The sequence below is a fragment of the Podarcis liolepis genome (genome assembly GCF_965112155.1).
Source record: "Podarcis liolepis genome assembly, chromosome: 18".
Classification (NCBI taxonomy): domain Eukaryota; kingdom Metazoa; phylum Chordata; class Lepidosauria; order Squamata; family Lacertidae; genus Podarcis; species Podarcis liolepis.
In genome coordinates, this window is record NC_139572.1 from 5157970 (window position 1) to 5179753 (window position 21784).

General features: G+C 48.3%; 1 protein-coding gene across 1 annotated transcript in view; it reads right to left on the bottom strand.

Moving 5' to 3' along the window:
* RAB11B (RAB11B, member RAS oncogene family) overlaps window positions 1-20986 on the bottom strand; it is a 28912-nt gene extending 7926 nt beyond the window's left edge. Inside the window, exons 1-5 of the mRNA XM_083484215.1 lie at window positions 20781-20986; window positions 15002-15263; window positions 5814-6009; window positions 1959-2152; window positions 447-527 (exon numbers count right to left, since the gene is read on the bottom strand). Coding sequence (XP_083340341.1) covers window positions 447-527; window positions 1959-2152; window positions 5814-6009; window positions 15002-15041 — 511 coding nt within the window. The 5' untranslated portion in view covers window positions 15042-15263; window positions 20781-20986. The remainder of the gene's footprint in view (window positions 1-446; window positions 528-1958; window positions 2153-5813; window positions 6010-15001; window positions 15264-20780) is intronic.
* Window positions 20987-21784: the final 798 nt, after the last annotated feature.

The window sequence follows — 21784 nt, forward strand, 5'->3', positions numbered from 1 at the left end:
TCTAGGCAAGGCAGTCAGGCAGAAGTGATAAACAAAATCACTGGAGCAATCCATTCTCTCCAGAAAACTGGGGGCAAGTTACATGCACGTTAACAATCCACCCTAAATGCAAATGTGCAAGGCTGACGGTAAACATTTCAAGGCTCAAAGAGCTGTTAAGGGATGCCGACCACACACACTGATGGTGGCCAAAGAGTGCCAACTTTAGCCCTGCAACTGTGGGTGCCCGGGGCCGTGGATGCCATGCAGCGTGCGTGGCCCCGGCACTGAAATTTGTGGGTGCCTGGTGCCTTCACTGGGAATTTTGTGGGTGCTCGGGCACCCAGGGCCACAGGGAGTTGGCACCTGTGTAGTGACCACAGATCAAATCCAGGCGTGTGTTTCCTTTCCATTGCCCCACATGCCCTTTACACATCAGGAAAGATAGTCTAAACGGAAATCCTCACCAGTAAGGATGTTCTTGAAGGCTTCTTCTACATTTGTTGAGTCGAGTGCTGAAGTTTCAATGAAGGACAGGTTGTTTTTTTCTGCAAGGGCAGGGGAGGAAATCACTGCAGTTATTCTCATGTACAGATGGCACTCTCCTCAAAGTCAAGCAATAGGAAGAAAGATCGCTTTCTTCCCACCCCTTAAAGAATTCAAAAGCATATTAGATAACTGAATTCTGGAGACTAAGAGAAATGTTGGCTTAGTTAGCACGCCTAATCACATTATGAGGCTATGATTCCTGCATTGCAGAGGGTTAGGCTAATGACCCTTGGGGTCTCTTCCCATCCTACAATTCTATGAAAAGTTATCTCCTATTCCAGCACAGCGAAAAGTTCAGAAGCTTCCACTTTTGTTTTAGATTAAGCACAGTTCAATAATGCACCCAGTAGCCAATCTTGGCTGTGCATAGTGAAACCAATTCAGATTTGCAAACTATCATAATATTTTAGTGTCACAAGTTATGAATCAGAAGTACCAGTCACGATCTAATTTGAAACCTGCAGCAACCTCGTTTCTCAGCATCAGTTGTCTGCATCCCCAAATTTGTAAAATGGGGCTGAATACTGGCTTACCCTTATTATTAAATAAAATCCCTAGTTTTAAGTTATCCTTCCTCCGAGTTTGGTGTGCCCTTGCGTATTCCCCACCCTGTACTCAGACACATACAATTTTATCCCCGCATCAAACTTAGGAGGTAAATTGAGAGTGAGTCAATTTATTCTCACTCCAATTACACATTTAAATTTTACAGCTGATCAGACATTAAAGCCCAGGCATCCTTGATCCAAGTCATAGAATCATAGAGTTGGAAGAGACCACAAGGGCCATCGAGTCCAACCCCCTGCCAAGCAGGAAACACCATCAGAGCACTCCTGACATATGGTTGTCAAGCCTCTGCTTAAAGACCTCCAAAGCACGAGACTCCACCACACTCCTTGGCAGCAAATTCCACTGTCAAACAGCTCTTACTGTCAGGAAGTTCTTCCTAATGTTTAGGTGGAATCTTCTTTCTTGTAGTTTGGATCCATTGCTCCGTGTCCGCTTCTCTGGAACACTACACTACAACCAACACTACAACCAGTGAGTCCCACAGGCTCTTAGAAGAGTAACCAAAGTAATGTATATACTTTGAGCAATTTCTTTAAAAAAGAACTACCGGTATATTTATATTAAATATTTTAGTGATGATCACCACACTACCTCTACCTAAGCCTTTTCAAAAGCTCTTAACTGGAGATTCTCTGTTGTCCACTACATTGGGGGCCTCCTTCAGCCAAGGACCTGACTTCACTGCACTAAGCACACCACTGCTGCTTCGTAAAATCACAACCTCTCAGAAGCTTTATACCACCTCTTCCAGGTGGCCAATTTGCAAACTCCCTCGGCACTTAAAAGGGAGCATGGCCAATGCTGCCACGAGAGCCAGGCAGCTAAAGAGCATCAACATCCAGAGTTTGTAACAACCCAACCTGCAAAAGCGCGGGCCTCGTCTGTAGGGACAGCCCTCAGGTGACGCAGATCGCTCTTGTTCCCCACCAGCATGATGACGATGTTGTTATCTGCATGATCCCGGAGCTCCTTCAGCCAACGTTCCACGTTCTCGTATGTCAAGTGTTTCGCGATGTCGTAAACCAGGAGTGCTCCAACGGCACCACGGTAATAGCTGAAAGAGTTATTTAGACAGGTGTTACTCAGCCCGCGGAAGGGTCTCTGGACACAGAGGTTGCTGAAGGACACTGACAAACTGGACGGAAAAGCGGATTATGTTTATATGGGAAAAGAGAAGACAGGGGCACAATAGTGGTCTTATCTGAAGGGCAGTCACAGAGAAGATTGATCAGGCAGAGTTCCACCAGTCTAGAGGCTAACTGGACACAAGCTGCCTGCACAAACAAAAATGAATGCCAAGGTTTTCAGGATTTGTACCAGGAACACAAATGTTTGCAGAACTCAGCCCGTTAAGTTACAGACTGCCAAAATTCTGCAAGTATGAGCCAGGCTTATCTTCCATCCTGTGTGCAAAGGACAGTGTAAAGTTCAGAATGATTAACACTTTGTTGATGGACCCCTGTGAGGAGGGGTACAGGGCATCAGAACAGGAACTCACGCAAGTAAGCAAACAATTTCTGCTTTTAAAAGAAACTAACACCGGGTATTAAATTAAGCAAATTTATTACGATACTTCATGTTTATTCAACTGCTTAATGGAATTTTTAAAGCAGCACTTGAGCAGTTGTTTACTTGCGCAACTCGCTTTTCTTTTTTTAAAAAAACCCCTACATTCTAGCGGCAGCTAGCCTGGTGACTGGGAGCGGCTGCTGAGACCACATAACACCTACATTGGCTCCCAGTATGTTTCTGAGCACAATTCAAAGTGTTGGTGCTGATCTTAAAAGCCCTAAATGGCCTCGGCCCAGTATACCTGAAGGAGCATCTCCACCCCCATCGTTCAGCCCGGACACTGAGGTCCAGTGCTGAGGGCCTTCTGGCGGTTCCCTCGCTGTGAGAAGCCAAGTTACAGGAAACCAGGCAGAGGGCCTTCTCGGTAGTGGCACCCGCCCTGTGGAACGCCCTCCCACAAGATGTCAAAGAGAACAACAACTACCAGACTTTTAGAAGACATCTGAAGGCAGCCCTGATTAGGGAAGCTTTTAATGTCTGATGGACTACTGTATCTTAATATTTTGCTGGAAGCTGCCCAGAGTGGCTGGGGAAGCCCAGCCAGATGGGCGGGGTACAAATAATAAACTACTACTACTACTACTACTACTACTACTACTACTACTACTACATCTTGCACACACAAACTTCACAAAAGCACCCCCTTCCACGATTACCTACAAGATCATGCATTTAGGGTTGAAGTGAAAGGATATTAAAGACAGTGCTCTTTCCAGGAGCTCTGCGCAGCAACCCTATCTATGCCACCTATGTCTGCATAATAATCTCAGCTGCTACTCAAGCTATGGGAGGGCACATAAAAGCTTTTAGCCTGTAAAAATTCCTAGGAGCCTGTTGGGGTGGAGAAGGAGGGAAGGAGGGGATGGAGATCCCCCCCTGCATTTCTATGCTGGGTGCAGCTGAAGGGTCTTCTCCCCCGTACCCCATTTAATGTCAGTGCTAGGTACAGGAGAGACTGGCACTTCCCCTCTGCTGGCTCACTTACTTTCCTGCATGCAATTATTTGTTGCCAAGAGCTACCAGGCAAGGGCTTCATTGAATCTCCGGTTCAATCCCCCAGGGGCATCTCTGAGGGCTGTGAAAGCCTTCTCCAGGCATAGGCAAACTCAGCCCTCCAGATGTTTTGGGACTACGACGCCCATCATCCCTAGCTAACAGGACCAGTGGTCAGGGGTGATGGGAGTTGTAGTCCCAACAACAACAACAGCAACAATAATAATTCATTATTTATACCTCGCCCATCTGGCTGGGTAGCTTCCAATAAGACACTAAAATACAATAACCTATTAAACATTAAAAGCTTCCCTAAACAGGGCTGCCTTCAGATGTCTTCTAAAAGTTTGGTGGTTATTTTTCTCTTTGACATCTGGTGGGAGGGCGTTCCACAGGGCCGGCACCACTACCGAGAAGGCCCTCTGCCTGGTTCCCCGTTACTTGGCTTCTCGCAGCGAGGGAACCGCCAGAAGGCCCTCGGCGCTGGACCTCAGTGTCCGGGTAGATCTGGAGCACCGAGTTTGCCTATGCCTGGGGCCCTTCTCTCTAAAACCCTGCACAGAACAACTGCCAATCGGTGTCTACAATATTGATCTAGATGGACCAATGGTCAGACTCTGTATATAGCAGCTTCCCGTGTCATGGGATGTTCAAGCAAACATTGGCTTCTCTGGGAAATTCATGAGCAACTGTGAAACGGTCTGGGAGGCCAGGTTTAGGTTTCTCTCCCATTCAAATAAACAAAGGATAGGGGGAATATTAGGTCAGGCAAGAGGAATCAGAAGCACTTGGTCCAGAAGACAAGCCCATCTGAGCACTGACTCAATTCAGGCTTATGACACGATTCGCAATCTTCCGCCACCTCAGCCTGAATTCCTTTATCCTGGAATGAGCCGATTTGCTGTTTGCCCCCTCAACACACAGTCACACACAAACCCAGAGTGTCAGCAAGGCACTTTTAAGAAATCAAATTTCAGAAGAAGATTGCATAGCCAGGACGTGAGAGTTGGCTAATCTGCATTCAGGAATCCCAAGTGCGTGCTCTTGCATAAGCAATGCCTCGTAGGCTGAATAAGACAGAGGTCTACGGAGTCCAGCGCGCTTTGCAACAGTCTCAGAAGACACTTGACAACCCTCTAGAAATCAACCGCTGTGAGTGGAAAGGGCCCCTCGTCCCATCCTTAGGACCCCCTGGGAAACTCAACAAACCTGCTGTACTGGGTGTGGAGAGGGCAGCTAAATGGGACACAGCTGCAGGCAGACTGAGGAAGTGTCATCTACCTTGGGCCTGTCCATAAAAAGCAAGTCTAAAGAGAGAGACTAAGGTGATGTTCACTCTTTCTGGCAACTCTTTTTGTTGCGAATCTTTTGTGGGTGAGCAGAAAGTTTGCCTGGACCCCGGGCGAGAACACAGAGGCTGAGAGGGACTGTGTGTCAGGAGGAAAATGGACTGATATTGATTTATAGATATTATTAACTTTGCATTAAAGTAACATTTTTACATGTATGTGTGGGGTTTTTTGTAATGTTTTGTTTAAGTTGTCTGTTGCCGATTCAGTTTTTTGTACACCACTTAGAGATACAGTGGTACCTTGGTTCTCAAACTTAATCTGTTCCAGAAGTCCGTTCCAAAACTAAAGCGTTCCAAAACCAAGGCGCACTTTCTCATAGAAAGTAATGCGAAATGGATTAATCCGTTCCAGACTGTTAAAAATAACTCCTAAGACAGCAATTGAACATGAATTTTACTATCTAACGAGACCATTGATCCATAAAATGAAAGCAATAAACAATGTACTGCAGTCACACAATCAATCAATCAATCAATAGCTGAACTGGGTTCCACACAGTCACAAAAACAAAACAAAAAAGCCGCAAAAATGCAAAATAAATAGCAAAAACAGACAGACCTCAGTATAACACTCAAAATGGAAGTGTGGCACTCAAATCGGAAGCACAACACTAAAAATGGAGCACGTTTGGCTTCCAAAAAAAGTTCATAAACCGGAACACTTACTTCCGGGTTTGCAATGTTCAGGTTCCAAGTTGTTTGAGTACCAAGGCGTTTGAGAACCAAGGCACCACTGTATTTTTTTAATCTATCAAATTAAATAATCAATCGGTGAATCAGAGCAGCTTTTGAGGCTTACGCGGAGGTGATAGCACGATATCGCTCCTGGCCAGCCGTGTCCCAGATCTGTGCCTTTATCGTCTTGCCATCCACCTGGATGCTTCTGGTGGCAAACTCCACACCGATAGTGCTTTTGCTCTCCAGGTTGAACTCATTGCGTGTGAAGCGGGACAGGAGATTACTCTTCCCCACCCCGGAGTCTCCAATCAGGACAACTGGGGAGGGTAGAAAGAGAAAAGACAATACAGCGCTGTCAGCATTCATTTGTCAGGCTGGGATTTATAAACACAGGGTGATGGTAAAGGCAAAGTATTGCAGAGAATGGTGCTCTCCCCCCACAGTAAACGGCCAGTGCTCCCCCCTCACCATGAAGTTGTTACAGAAAGTGCCACAGTTATAACATTTTTTGGGGGGGGAGAAAGGTGCTGCTACTGCGTACCCTTGAGTAACCCCCCCCCCAAAAAAATGCTGCAAAACCAGTGGTGTGTAGTCAGTGAACTAGGGGGACTAACAAAGTTCCCTAAATCATAGAATCATAGAGTTGGAAGAGACCACAAGGGCCATTGAGTCCAACCCCCTGCCAAGCAGGAAACACCATCAGAGCACTCCTGACATATGGTTGTCAAGCCTCTGCTTAAAGACCTCCAAAGGAGGAGACTCCATCACACTCCTTGGCAGCAAATTCCACTGTCAAACAGCTCTTGCTGTCAGGAAGTTCTTCCTAATGTTTAGGTGGAATCTTCTTTCTTGTAGTTTGGATCCATTGCTCCGTGTCCGCTTCTCTGGAGCAGCAGAAAACAACCTTTCTCCCTCCTCTATGTGACATCCTTTTATATATTTGAACATGGCTATCATATTTGAACATGGCTATCAATGTTCTCTTGCAGCCCTGTTTAGGGAAGCTTTTAATGTTTGATGCATTACTGTATTTTAATATTTTGTTGGAAGCCGCCCAGAGTGGTTGGGGAAGCCCAGCCAGATGGGCGGGTTATAAATATATTATTATTATTATTATTATTATTATTATTATTATTATTAGAGCCTCCTTCCCAAAGCCCGGGAAGCTTGTGCCCAACTCAGGGAGGAAGGTGCGATGCTCATGCGTGTAACATCGCCCTTGCAAGCTGGCGCCTCTAGCCTTAACTGTTTCCCTAAAAAAACAACAACCGCTGCACACCGCTGCTGCAAACAGCCCTGTGTGTGGCCAGCATCCCACAGCCGACGCAGGGCTTCTCGGCAGAACCTGGATGTGACCTCGCAGGGCAGTCTGGAGTGATGCAGGATGAGGCCTAATAACAACTCCAGAGCCAAGAGCTGCCCCCAAAATTTCCAGATTCTCAAAACGGACACTCAGTTCAGTTCCTGTTGCTATCGTTTTTACTGCTACTGACACCTCCTGCACTAGATCTCTTCCAGTAATTTGCATCATGCTTCTCCTCATATTGCCTAAGCCAACATCCATCCCCACAAAAAAACGACCTTTCCTTCTTTGGCCTCTTTCAAGTGTCCCCTGGAAAATCTGCTGGAGCAGCCCCTTTCCTCCCTGTCTCCCAAAGCCCAGCCTGGGTCCTCAAAGATGCATCAATAGGAGTATAGCATCTAGATCAAGGGAAGTAATAGTGCCACTGTATTCTGCTCTGGTCAGACCTCACCTGGAGTACTGTGTCCAGTTCTGGGCACCACAGTTCAAGAAGGACACTGACCAACTGGAACGTGTCCAGAGGAGGGCAACCAAAATGGTCAAAGGCCTTATGAGGAACGGCTAAGGGAGCTGGGCATGTTTAGCCTGGAGAAGAGGAGGTTAAGGGGTGATAGGATAGCCATGTTCAAATATATAAAAGGATGTCCCATAGAGGAGGGAGAAAGGTTGTTTTCTGCTGCTCCAGAGAAGCGGACACGGAGCAATGGATCCAAACTACAAGAAAGAAGATTCCACCTAAACATTAGGAAGAACTTCCTGACAGTAAGAGCTGTTCGACAGTGGACTTTGCTGCCAAGGAGTGTGGTGGAGTCTCCTCCTTTGGAGGTCTTTAAGCAGAGGCTTGGCAACCATATGTCAGGAGTGCTCTGATGGTGTTTCCTGCTTGGCAGGGGGTTGGACTCGATGGCCCTTGTGGTCTCTTCCAACTCTAGGATTCTATGAGATGCTCTTGCCGGACACCTGTAGGTGAAGCTACTGATTGGCTTCCTCCGGGACTCTCTGAAGTTAAGCACAGCTCCTCGTCAGGCACTGAATGCATCAGGGCAGCCAAGGGGGCAGGTTGGAGGGAGGGAAGTCACACAAGAATGCCCCACGAATTCACTTGGCAAAACTGCTCCAAACTATTCAGTCAGAAGTCTTCCTTTGTACATGGGGCATTGTTCCTCCCACATCAGAATCAACAGGGCCCACAAGCAGGAGGATGCCGGGAGAGGGACGATTGTGCAAAAAGGTCAAGCAAATTATTCGTTAGGGCCGAAGGTCTGACTCACAGGAGCTGGTCTTTGGGAAGCTTTTAGTTTTATTTAAAAACAGGTGAAGGGGAGGGGGATATGAGAGAGGTGCATAAAATTACCGTATTTTTCGCTCTATAGGACGCACTTTCCCCCCTCCAAAAATGAAGGGGAAATGTGTGTGCATCCTATGGAGCGAATGCAGGCTCCTTGGCTTCAGCGATAACAACACGAAGCCTCCGAAGCGCAGAGAGAGAGCTCCCTCCGCGCTCCGGAGGCTTCGCGTTGCTTTCGCTGAAGCCTGGAGAGCAAGAGGGGTCCGTGCGCACCGACCCCTCTCGCTCTCCAGGCTTCAGGCAGCTATCCGCAAGTCTTAGGCTGGAGAGGTGCCGCACAGTTTTCCCTCTCTGTGCAGCGCCCCTTCAGCGAAGCGGGAGGAGAAATGGAAGGGGCTCCGTTTCTCCTACCGCTTCGCTGAAGGGGCGCTGAGCAGAGGGGGAGAATTTTTTTTCCTGTTCTCCCCCTCCTACGGTCAGGTGCGTCCTATGGTCCGGTGCATCCTATAAAGCAAAAAATACGGTGTGCAGTGTGTGGGGAGAAAATGGATAGGTCAGGGGTCAGCAACCTAAGGTCCACAAGCCACAAGTGGCCCACAGGGGTTTAACCGGCCCCTCATTTCGCACCCGAACTGAGCCACTCGCTCGGCGAGCCCCCACACGCTGCGCTAAACCGGCGTAGTGCGGTGCAGGGACTCGCTTCTGCAGCGCCACAAATCGCGTCTGCGCACGTGCGCACAATCCGGCCCACAGAGGGATCTCCGCTGGAGTGAACCGGTCCAGGCAAGGTAAACCTTGCCGACCCCTGGGAAAGGCAGAAGTTTGTCTCCCTCTCATAAAAACAACCCAACTGAATGAAGAAGAGATTCTCACAAGCACATGGTTAAACTCTAAACTGGCTTCCTCAAGTGGATCAAACAAATCTGGGGGTGGGGGGTGGGACCCTATGCTTGTCCAGATGGCTGCATGATCAAGTGGCATGCCTCTGAATTTCAGCGCTCAGGAGCAATAGCAGGAGAAGGCGATTGCCCTCATGCCGCGTTTGTGGGCTTCCCAGGGGAGGCATATAACAACTGCGAGAAGAGAACTGCTGAACTAGATGGACCTTTGATCTGACAAAGTAGGACTGTTCTTATGAGCACACGAGGTGCCTTTTGGAAGCAAGCAAGGACTTTACATTCGAATTGGCTCTGGCTGGATAGCTATATGGAGGGATGGTAACAGAATGGGGAGATTGTGGTATAAAGGGCTTGAGATGCAACATAATAAGCCGTTGTTCCTTCATTACACCTCTTTTTCATGCAGTGAGCTGCTCGTCTAAAATAGCCCCTCATATCAAAAGTTTGCCCCTCCCACTGCCACCGGAAACTGGTGTGTGGGCAAGGAACACAAAGGAAACCCTGCTTTAATATTTGGATTGGGGAATTTTCCAGCAGGACTGGCAAGCAGTATAACTGTACCTTAATCGGTTTACGGAGGCCCCAGACTTTGGTTCTACTCTCACCTTACCCTTTGATCTATTACACCTTGATCTACCTTGTACACACACCTTGGTCCACAGAAATATAAACAGAGACTCTGTATGTGGAGGGCTTAATCCATAAGGCATTGTTTGAAAGATCCTGCCTTCGGCTAAGGAACTCAGACTAGAACATTGCCTTCTAGCCTCAGCCCAGCAATTCTTACCTGTGGAAGGTTTGTTTACTTCCAAGAAGCACAGGTGCGTGTAACTTTATGTCAGCAACCTAATTATATACAGGTACATCACTTATTCTATGAATTGCTTTACCTTTTTTTACTTTGCTATTGGCCACCATTACATCCATTTTACAGGCAAGAATGACTTGGCAAAGATGTTTCATAGGGGTTAGAAACCCAGGTCTAATGCCAACTGCAGGAACTGCATCGCAGAGATTTTTTTCCTCCCCAAAGAAGTAACTGCTTTTTGCAGTGACTCTTCGGCTTTTTAAAAAGTACACCAAAATTCCAAGGAGCAAGCAACAAACATGGCATTATTGGGACGGGACTGCATCACCGCTCCGTAACCTTTTCGCAGTTTATGTACCATTTTCATGGGGACCGGCAAACACCCCAAAGCTGATTGATTCTTAGGTCACAGTTGCTCGCAGGTTAATGACACCAATTACTGCTCAACTGCTGATTGGACAATCTCTGCTTCCCAGAACTGCCAGCACTGGATCCTGCAAACCCCAAAACGGTGTCCTTTCAAATAACGGCTTCGTCCTTTAGCTGCTCTTTCTCTTCCCTCCCAATCACCCATTCACTGACCCCAGTTCTCTACTGCCAGATCATTATTATTTTTTAGGAAGGCTGAACCAAAAAACAGAGGCATCTGATGCACAGCTAAACACTACTGTAAATAGCACATGACAGTGTTGCTTTTGCAATTCCAACGCAAGTTGTTGGATATTGATCCAGACAGAGCCCAAAGGAAATACCCGGAGCAAAACAAAAATGTCTACATGCAACAACTGTACCCGAGGTGGGTGTGCGTGCACTGCAATAGAGAGGACTAGGGAAAATATGAATAGATTACAGAAGACGGACTTAAGTCTCTTTGGTTGAACTAAGAGAGTTGGCGACTGATCTAGACTGAATTTAGATCTGCAGGACTGGAAACTCTCCGTGTTGTTCAGTGTTATAACCTCCCCTGATCCCTTAGGATAAAGTGAAAGTATTTAAAGCCTCCCAGTGCACCACACAAACCAGTCCCTAAACACTCTCTATAAAAGGATGTCACATAGAGGAAGGAGAAAGGTTGTTTTCTGCTGCTCCAGAGAAGCGGACACGGTGCAATGGATCCAAACTACAAGAAAGAAGATTCCACCTAAACATTGGGAAGAACTTCCTGACAGTAAGAGCTGTTCAACAGTGGAATTTGCTGCCCAGGAGTGTGGTGGAGTCTCCTACTTTGGAGGTCTTTAAGCAGAGGCTTGACAACCATATGTCAGGAGTGCTCTGATGGTGTTTCCTGCTTGGCAGGGGGTTGGACTCGATGGCCCTTGTGGTCTCTTCCAACTCTAGGATTCTATGATTCTATGTTTATGCCGATTCTTTCCCTCTCAGTGAACCAATGCGTCCCAGCCCATCCATCTGCCAATACCACCCTGCACTGTCTCAAGACCTAAATCCGTTTGTTCGGGCATCTGCATCTTCCACCAGAGCACCCCCAGCCCTGAACACACCCTGGTGCGCCCTTTAGCTCTAAATACCACAACATCTCTAAGCCCCTTCTCTTCTTGTTTCGACTGTCCATAAGCCTTAAAGCTGCACTGCAAATCCAGCCCACCGAACACCACCTGCTCCTCACTCCCAGCCCCCCCCCCAGTTGCCAGCCACCCTGCCAGTTGCTACTGCATCCCTTCAGGCCTTCTTCCTTTCAGTCACTCATCCCCCAGACTCCCATGCTCCCTAGAAAGGTGTGAATACGCATATGCAGCGAGCATCTCCAACCACAACACTCATTTGCTGGAAGCTACCTTGGGGTCCCGCAGAACAGAAAGGCGAAAACAGGGAAAACAACAGCGAAACCCACATCAAAACCCTATCCATTTCAACACACATGTGCAGTCCTTTCAGCCCCCTCCTTCAGTTTACAGTCCCCAGTTTCCAAGCCTTCCTCCCACTTTCCAAGACCAAAAAAATCCCCTCCTACAGCTTTACAGATCCTCCAGGATGCTATGAGGGCGTTACAAAATTTTAGGGTGCACACACACAGCGGACACACACACTCCACAGAAAACCAATCCTTCACTCTTCAGAATTTAGGAAATATTCCCTGAGAAAACTGCACTTTATTTTAGCACACAGAACAATCCCAAAAGCCATCTTGGCGCTCCTAATGACTGTAAATCAGGGATAGGCAACCTAAGGCCCATGGGCCACAAGCGGCTCACGGGGGTTGTTTAACCTGCCCACGAGCTGCCCCCAAACCGAGTTGCCCGCTTGGCAAGTACCTGCACGCTGCATTAAACTGGTGCAGAAGTACTGTTTTGGGGGGGACAGAAGTACTGTTTTGGGGGGACAGGAGGCGGGTGGGTGTGGGGGACTCCCTGGTCCTGAATGGGATAACTATGCCCCTGAAGGACCAGATGCGCAGCCTGGGAGTCACTCTGGACTCACTGCTGTCCATGGAGGCGCATGTCAATTCTGTGTCCAGGGCAGCTGTTTACCAGCTCCATCTGGTATGTAGGATGAGACCCTACCTGCCTGCAGACTGTCTCGCCAGAGAGGTCCATGCTCTGGTTATCTCCCACTTGGACTACTGCAATGCGCTCTACGTGGGGGTACCTATGAAGGTGACTCAGAAACTGCAATTAATCCAGAACGCGGCAGCTAGATGGGTGACTGGGAGTGGCCGCCGAGACCATATAACACCGGTCTTGAAAGACCTACATTGGTTCCCAGTACGTTTCACAATTCAAAGTGTTGGTGCTGACCTTTAAAGCCCTAAACCGCTCAGTATACCTGAAGGAGCGTCTCCACCCCCATCGTGGTGGCCAAAGTCTTGGAGCCTCAGCTTCAGGATCTGTCCTTCCAGTGAGCACTCAGGGCTGATTTCCTTCAGAATGGAGAGGTTTGATCTTCTTACAGTCCATGGGACTCTCAAGAGTCTCCTCCAGCACCAGAATTCAAAAGCATCCATTCTTCGGCGATCAGCCTTCTTTATGGTCCAGCTCTCACTTCCATGCATCACTACTGGGAAAACCCCTCCTACATAGTCTCTGCCAAGTCCCACCTTCCAAGCCCCTCGCTTCCCATTTCTTTCTCAAGTTCCAACTCCTGCTCCTCATATTCTCTGCCTAGGCCTCTCTCCCTTGCCTTTCTTCAGCCTCCAGCCCCACTCCATACCTCTTCCTCTAAGCCCCCAAACCCCCCTGTCCCAGCACTGCTGGATTTCCACCACCACTCCAAACATGTGCCCCTCCTCTTCAAAGTAAGGAGGGGGCAAACAAGTCCCTTCTCTCCACAATAGCCCTTTCACACACTATACCAGCCCTCCTCCCACAACTTTTCTTACTAATCAGCCTCCTAAGGTGCCACTAAACTATTTTTTTAAAAAAACTTCAAGCAGAACTATTTCAATCAATGAAAATGCACCAAGTTAGGCCCTTCAGTCTCCACTGACCAACCCTAAAAAAGATTAAAAACTTATAATTTGAACGCCACCCAATGGGAACCAGGCCATGGTTGCAATCTGTCTTGGGGAACAGGAGCAGTAGGTGCAACTGTTGGGGTTGTTCCCCACTCCACTCTCTGTGGTGGTGGGAAGTCGTTCAGCCCTCCAGATTTGGGATAAACTACAACTCCCATCACCACTGGGCAGTTGCATGGGCCCGGGAGCTGCTGCGAGTCGGAGTCCAACAACTTTTCCCTGCTATGTACTACGCACTTGAGTCTAGACCAGTGTTTCCCAAACTTGGGTCTCCTGCTGTTTTTGGACTACAACACCCATCATCCCTGACCACTGGTCTTGCTAGCTAGGGATGATGGGTGTTGTAGTCCAAAAACAGAAGGCCCAAGTTTGGGAAACACTGGTCTAGGCACTGTTGTTGTTTTGGTGGCGATGGCGGATTTGTTCCACATTTACTGAGTTGTTGATTTGTGCCCCCTTTGGGAGGTCTTGTAAACAGCCCCTCCCCCACACCTGTTTTGCATTTTGGTACGCTGATGCTTGTTGTAATCCGCTTTGGGCACAGCTAACTTGCCGATCAGAAGGTTGGCGGTTCAAATCCCCGTGACGGGGTGAGCTCCCGTTGCTCGGTCACTGGTCCTGCCAACCTAGCAGTTCGAAAGCACATCAAAGAGCAAGTAGATAAATAGGTACCGCTCCGGCGGGAAGGTATACAGCATTTCCGTGCACTGCTCTGATTCGTCAGAAACAGCTTAATCCTGCTGGCCACATGACCCGGAAGCTGTACGCAGGCTCCCTCGGCCATTAAAGCGAGATGAGCGCCGCAACCCCAGAGTCGGCCACGACTGGACCTAACGGTCAGGGGTCCCTTTACCTTTAACCTTAACTGCAAGAAGGCATCATATAAATAAACCAAACCAATCAATCAACCAAGCAACTTCCTTTGGCAAGTGCCCCCTCCCTCCTTGGAAAAAAACGCAACACACCTCGGAGCCCCCCAAGCCCCTCCCCCTGCTTTAAGGAGGCAAACTCCACCCCTTTGGAACCAGGGCAAGCTCCTCCCCTTTGGAACCCGGGCTAACCCCTCCCCTTTGCAACCAGAGACAAGCTCCTCCCCTTCGGAACCCGAGGCAAGCTCCTCCCCTTTGGAACCCTGGGCTAACCCCTCCCCTTTGGAACCCTGGGCTTACCCCTCCCCTTTGCAACCAGAGGCAAGCTCCTCCCCTTTGGAACCCTGAGCTAACCCCTCCCCTTTGGAACCCTGCGCTAACCCCTCCCCTTTGCAACCAGAGGCAAGCTCCTCCCCTTTGGAACCCTGTGCTAACCCCTCCCCTTTGGAACCCTGCGCTAACCCCTCCCCTTTGGAACCCTGGGCTAACCCCTCCCCTTCGCAACCAGAGGCAAGCTCCTCCCCTTTCGAAACCGGGGCAAGCTCCTCCCTCTTCGAACGCGGGGGCAAGCCCCGCCTCCTCCGGGTAGGGGCGGGGCTTCGCCGCCCCCCTCCCAGCCAGGCGCCCCCCCCTCCGCACCATCGTCATCCGCTCCTTCCCCCGCTCCTCTCACCTTTGAATAGATAGTCGTACTCGTCGTCGCGGGTTCCCATGGCGACGCCGCTCCCGCTCGCTGCTGCTGCTTCTTCTCCTTCTCCCTCGGCGGGTCCCTCCCCGGTTTCCGTCCCGCTCGCGGAAGGCGGGCGGAGGAGGAGGAGGAAGAGGCCGGACTAGGCCAGGCCAAAGCCGGGCCGACTCCCTCTCCCCTGACAGGCACCGAGGCAGGCGGAGGGCGGGGCCCGCTCTGAGAGGGGCGGGCGGGGAAATGGAGGAGCCTAAATGAAAAAAGAGCGAGAGCGAGTTAGACAGGCAGCCGTCTGCGCCTATCAAGAGCCGGGAGAGGCAGCCCGCCTCCGGAGGCGGGCCTCAGCGGCGGCCCTCGCGCTCCGGCGCAGCCAATGAAAGCCGGGGGAAGGAAGGGCGCGGGCCAGTGAGAGAGGGAGGGAGGCGGGGTGTCATGGTTGGCGGTTGGGGTTTGGCTCTGGGGTGGTTGTTTTTTTGGCGGGGCTTGAGGGATGAGGGTTCAAAAAAACAGAAATGGCCTGGAGGGGGGGAGGGGCTTTGGTGGCTCCTGAGGGGAAATGGCGCCTCCAGTTTCTCCTCACAGCTGCTGCCTTTTTCTTTTGGGGGATGGGTGTGTGTGTGTGTGTGTGTGTGTGTGTGTGTGTGTATATATATATATATATATATAATTTCGATATTATGTATATATATATGTGTTTGTGTGTATATATATATATATATATATTTGCTTTCGTAGATTTTCACGGGTATAGGAATGCAGGTTTTGGTGTCTTCGGGTGTCTTCCCGTGTAAGAGTTGGGGTGTCTAGGCGACGTTTCGACGAGGTCTCACTCGTCATCTTCAGGCTGGTGCTTTCGGCTTCTTGTTACTGGAACAGAGCAGGATCTCAGGCTTCTTGTTACTGGAACAGAGCAGGATCTCCAGTAACAAGAAGCCGAAAGCACCAGCCTGAAGATGACGAGTGAGACCTCGTCGAAACGTCGCCTAGACACCCCAACTCTTACACGGGAAGACACCCGAAGACACCAAAACCTGCATATATATATATATATATACACACACACACACACACACACACCACACACATATACACATACTGTATAACACACATATATACATATCTATATCTAAGTGCGGTACAGCCATCTTCTCAGAAAAACTCTTCACAAGCTCAAGAGGTCAAGACACGAAAGCTTTAGCAACTAATCCACACTTAATGACCCTCCTAAGTGGTACTCAGAATATCACTCAAGAAATCACTCAAGATATCCCTCAAGTAATTAAGGAACAAAAGAAGAAAAGGCACACTAACCTGGGAACTTCCTCTCTGCCCAGAACGTCGGAGGCTATACACCACACCCCCTCAACAGTATTTATAGGAACTCAAACACTGAGATCCTGCTCTGTTCCAGTAACAAGAAGCCGAAAGCACCAGCCTGAAGATGACGAGTGAGACAGACTCACATAAAACAGACAGACACACCAACAAACTCCACAAACTAGAGAAACGCCAGAAGCCCAGCCACCCTCCACAACAACCCATGAAACAAACAGTACATAACATATCAGACAGGATCCTCACCTCAACTGAAACCAAAGTACTCTCCAAAGGTTTCAACTTTGCAGTCGCCCCGAGACGCATCCCCACGGAAAACATCATATGCGGAGTCGAAGCTAGCCTAACCAAAATCAACCCAGATGAAGCCAATAAAATCAGACTTGAAGTCACCAACATCCTCTGCTCCAGCAAACCACCCAGAAGCAATTTACACAAAGAAGAACAGAAAGCACTCACCAACCTGAGGAAAGACAACAACATAATCATTCTCCCAGCAGACAAAGGTAATGCCACTGTTGTGATGAACACATCGGACTACCAAGCAAAACTATCAAATCTACTCCAAGACCCTACCTACCAACCTATAAAAACAGATCCCACCACCTATCTGGAAAAAACCACCAAATCCAAAATAAAAGCCTCTCCTATCAGTGAAGAAATCCAGCTAAGAATCATCCCCAGAGAAAAATCATCCAGATGCCCCAAACTCTACGGTCTCCCCAAGATACACAAAGAAGGAACACCACTCAGACCAATAGTCAGCTCCATAGGCTCACCTCTACAAAATCTCGCTAAATTTCTCGCTAAGCAACTTCAGCCCTATGCAGAATCCATCGCTTCACACGTTACAAACTCCTTCCAGTTCATAGAAACAATAAAGAAGCAAAACCTACATCCCGATGACCTACTTGTGAGCTTCGATGTTGTATCTCTCTTCACACAAGTGCCCATTAATGAAGCCTTGACAGCCATTCAAAACAAATACAATCCTCCCGAATACATCCTGGACCTGACCAACCACTGCCTAACCAACACGTACTTCATCCACAATGGACAAAGATACAAACAGATAGAAGGAGCACCTATGGGATCACCCCTCTCACCGGTCATCGCAAATTTGTACATGGAACACTTTGAAACCAATGCTTTAGACAAGTCAGAACACAAACCCAAACTTTGGCTCAGATATGTTGACGACACCTTTGTAATTTGGCCACACGGGAAAGAAAAACTAGATAGCTTCCTCACACATCTCAACAGCCTACACCCCAAAATACAATTCACTATGGAAATAGAAGCCAACAACCAACTTCCCTTCCTTGACGTCCTAATCTACAAAAAACCTGATGGCTCACTAGGACACACTATCTACCGGAAAAAAACACACACCAACCGCTACTTACATGCACAATCACACCACCACCCTGCACAAATAAACTCCGTAGCCAAGACTCTCATCTCCAGAACCAAACGCCTGGCTGACAAAGACCACTTGACAACTGAGTTACAGAATCTCTCAAATGTGTTAATCGCCAATGGATACCAGCAAAACAGGGTTACGAAGCTAATCCAAAAAGAAACACCCCCCAAAAACCAAGACACAGAAGAAAACAATGGCATGGCCCTCCTTCCTTATATCAAGGGCACTACAGATAAAATTAGCAAAATCCTCCATAAACACAATATCAAAACAGCCTTTTGCACCAACCAAAAAATAGCCAATATCCTCAGAAACCCCAAAGATAAAATCCAGTTGGAAAACCAAGGGGTCTATGAAATACCCTGCAAAGTCTGCCCAGCCACGTACATTGGACAAACAAACAGACGAATAAATGCACGTATCGCAGAACACAAGAATGCCGTCAAAAAAGAAGAAAAAACTTCCTCTCTTTTCCAACACATAAAAGAAACAGGACACGAAATTAATTTTGCAGATTCCAAATTGCTCTTTAACATGGAACATCACCACAAGAGAATAATCATGGAAGCCATCGAGATAGAGAAACACCCTCACAACATGAACAAGCGTGACGACACGTCCCGCCTGCCAGACATCTGGAAATTAGCCCTCCCCACAAAAACCGACACCAGAACCAGAGGCACACAGAACGCCATCACCAATCAACCACACCAGACCCAAACCCAGACCCTCTCCACAGATAAATTACAGACACCATCCAGTAGCCAAACCATAGTGGCACCTCCGGATGCTGCACCCCCCTGCAATCCCTACACAGATCTGGCTGGCACAGGGCATAAAACCACAGCTCGCCCCTATACACGAAGCCAAGCCAGAGCACAACTAAGTGCAGTACAGCCATCTTCTCAGAAAAACTCTTCACAAGCTCAAGAGGTCAAGACACGAAAGCTTTAGCAACTAATCCACACCTAATGACCCACCTAAGTGGTACTCAGAATATCACTCAAGAAATCACTCAAGATATCCCTCAAGTAATTAAGGAACAAAAGAAGAAAAGGCACACTAACCTGGGAACTTCCTCTCTGCCCAGAACGTTGGAGGCTATACACCACACCCCCTCAACAGTATTTATAGGAACTCAAACACTGAGATCCTGCTCTGTTCCAGTAACAAGAAGCCGAAAGCACCAGCCTGAAGATGACGAGTGAGACCTCGTCGAAACGTCGCCTAGACACCCCTACTCTTACACGGGAAGACACCCGAAGACACCAAAACCTGCATATATATATATATATATATACATATACACACAGTGGTGCCTCGCAAGACGAAAAGAATCCGTTCTGTGATTCTCTTCGTCTAGCGGTTTTTTCGTCTTGCGAAGCAAGCCCATTGACGGGTTTGCGGATTAGCGCTATTAGCGCTATTAGAGGCTTTTATCGGCTTATCGGATCAGCTGATAAGCGGCTTAGGGGCTTAGAAAAAGGGAGGGGGAACCAGCAGGAACTCGCAAGACATTGTCGTCTTGCGAAGCAAGCCCATAGGAAATTCGTTTTGCGAAGCACCTCCAAAACGGAAAACTCTTTCGTCTAGCGAGTTTTCCGTCTTGCAAGGCATTCGTCTTGCGGGGCACCACTGTATAAACACACAGATACACAGGCAGGTTCTGCCATCCAAACGCTCATTGCGAGAAAATTATCACTTATCCAAACACGAGGAATCCATACCCAAACCTCGCTTATACACCCTGCAGATTCAGATATCCAAACAGCATTTAGTGCTGCAAACAAATGAACCGCCTTAAACAAGCCTTACTCCCCCCACCCCAATTCTTTGTCTGCCTTTTGCAAGGTTTCAGATGGTTTTTCCTGGGGTGGTTGTAGTGTGGGTGTTTTTTGTCATTTTGGGGTCAAAATCCCGTGGTCAGGAACACATTAGAACTTTCTCCATAGGAATCAATGGCAGTCATTGACTCGTTATGCAAGCTCTCGCCTAGCAAACGATTTCCTGAGAACGCCTTCCCATCCACATGCACCACCCAGTGAAAGCTTTTCCTGCCAGCTTTTCTGGCTAAACAAAGCAAATTAAAGCATACTTTGAAACACTAATTAAATAAACCATTAAAAGAATGCTTTATGATACTGGAATCATTTAAAAAAATATGTTTATCTATATACGGATGGTGCACAGCATGTAATAAAAACACTTAAAAAAACCGAAGATACCCATGAAATTACATTTAGGAACATGTAGCCTTAGAAACGGTTGACGCTAAACAGAAAACGAAAACCATACCAAGGGTATTTAATCACAGCCTAAAACACTCCGGGGGTGGATCATGTGTCTCATGAGGAATAAAAAAGTCACAACCAGTCACTGAAATGTAACTGCGTGTTTGTTTGTTTATTACATAGTTTTTTCTACCCCTGTCCTTCCTTCAAAGACAGGAAGGAGCCCAAAGCGGCTCGCAACATTGAATTAAAATTGGAGGGTCTGGAGGCGGTTGGAGGATGGATGGCGGCTAACTGAGGTTGAATCCCGATAAGACAGAAGTGCTGTTTTGGGGGGACAGGAGGCGGGTGGGTGTGGGGGACTCCCTGGTCCTGAATGGGGTAACTATGCCCCTGAAGGACCAGGTGCGCAGCCTGGGAGTCATTCTGGACTCACAGCTGTCCATGGAGGCACAGGTCAAATCTGTGTCCAGGGCAGCTGTCTACCAGCCCCATCTGGTATGTAGGCTGAGACCCTACCTGCCTGCAGACTGTCTCACCAGAGTGGTGCATGCTCTGGTTATCTCCCGCTTGGACTACTGCAATGCGCTCTACGTGGGGCTACCTTTGAAGGTGACTCAGAAACTGCAATTAATCCAGAACGCAGCAGCTAGATGGTTGACTGGGAGCGGCCGAGACCATATAACACCGGTCTTGAAAGACCTACATTGGTTCCCAGTACGTTTCACAATTCAAAGTGTTGGTGCTGACCTTTCAAGCCCTAAACGGCTCAGTATACCTGAAGGAGCGTCTCCACCCCCATCGTGGTGGCCAAAGTCTTGGATCCTCAGCTTCAGGATCTGTCCTTCCAGTGAGCACTCAGGGCTGATTTCCTTCAGAATGGAGAGGTTTGATCTTCTTGCAGTCCATGGGACTCTCAAGAGTCTCCTCCAGCACCAGAATTCAAAAGCATCCATTCTTTGGCGATCAGCCTTCTTGATGGTCCAGCTCTATAAATTAAATGTTCATAAATGTACAAGGCAAACACATACATAAGTATACAGTCATGCCTCGGGTTACAGCCGCTTCAGGTTGTGTTTTTTTTTTGGATTACGGACCTCCGAAACCTGGAAGTACCGGAACGGGTTACTTCTGGGTTTCGGTGCTTTGCGCATGCACAGAAACGCCGAATCGCAACCCGCGCGTGTGCAAACGTGGGTTGCGAACCCTGTGGGTTGCAAACGTGCATCCCGCACGGATCACGTTCGCAACCCAAGCGTCTACTGTATAAACCATGTGTCTGAAATAGTACAGGAGAGCAATCCCGAAGCCATTTTGACTCTCCCAATGACCTCAAATACTCCTCTGCAGACAGGGAGGCAAATGCAGAAAGCCTTCCCATTGTCTTTTTGCTTTTGCAAATCTTAAGGGCGTATTTGTGTGTGAATAGGGTGAGCCTGTGACCTGGACTCGGAAACTGAAGTATTAACCATCACAAAAGAATGGCCAGGCTGCCCAGGTGAAGCAATCAGTGACCATTATCAGGTATCCTGATAATTTCTGCTGGAGACCTCCTCCTTCAGTGATGTATGTATGATGTTTTAAGGGGGTGGCCTTGGGCTACAGGATGGGTAATTTCAAAAGTCTATATAAGGGCTTGTGCACCAACGTTCGGGGTTCTCTGCCCGACTGCATGGGGGGAGTGGGGAAACTGTTGCAACATTTAATAAAGATCAGGCTTACTAGCCGCTTTGCTTCTCAATATTCTCTGCTTGGCCTCCGTTATTTTCTCCTACTGATATG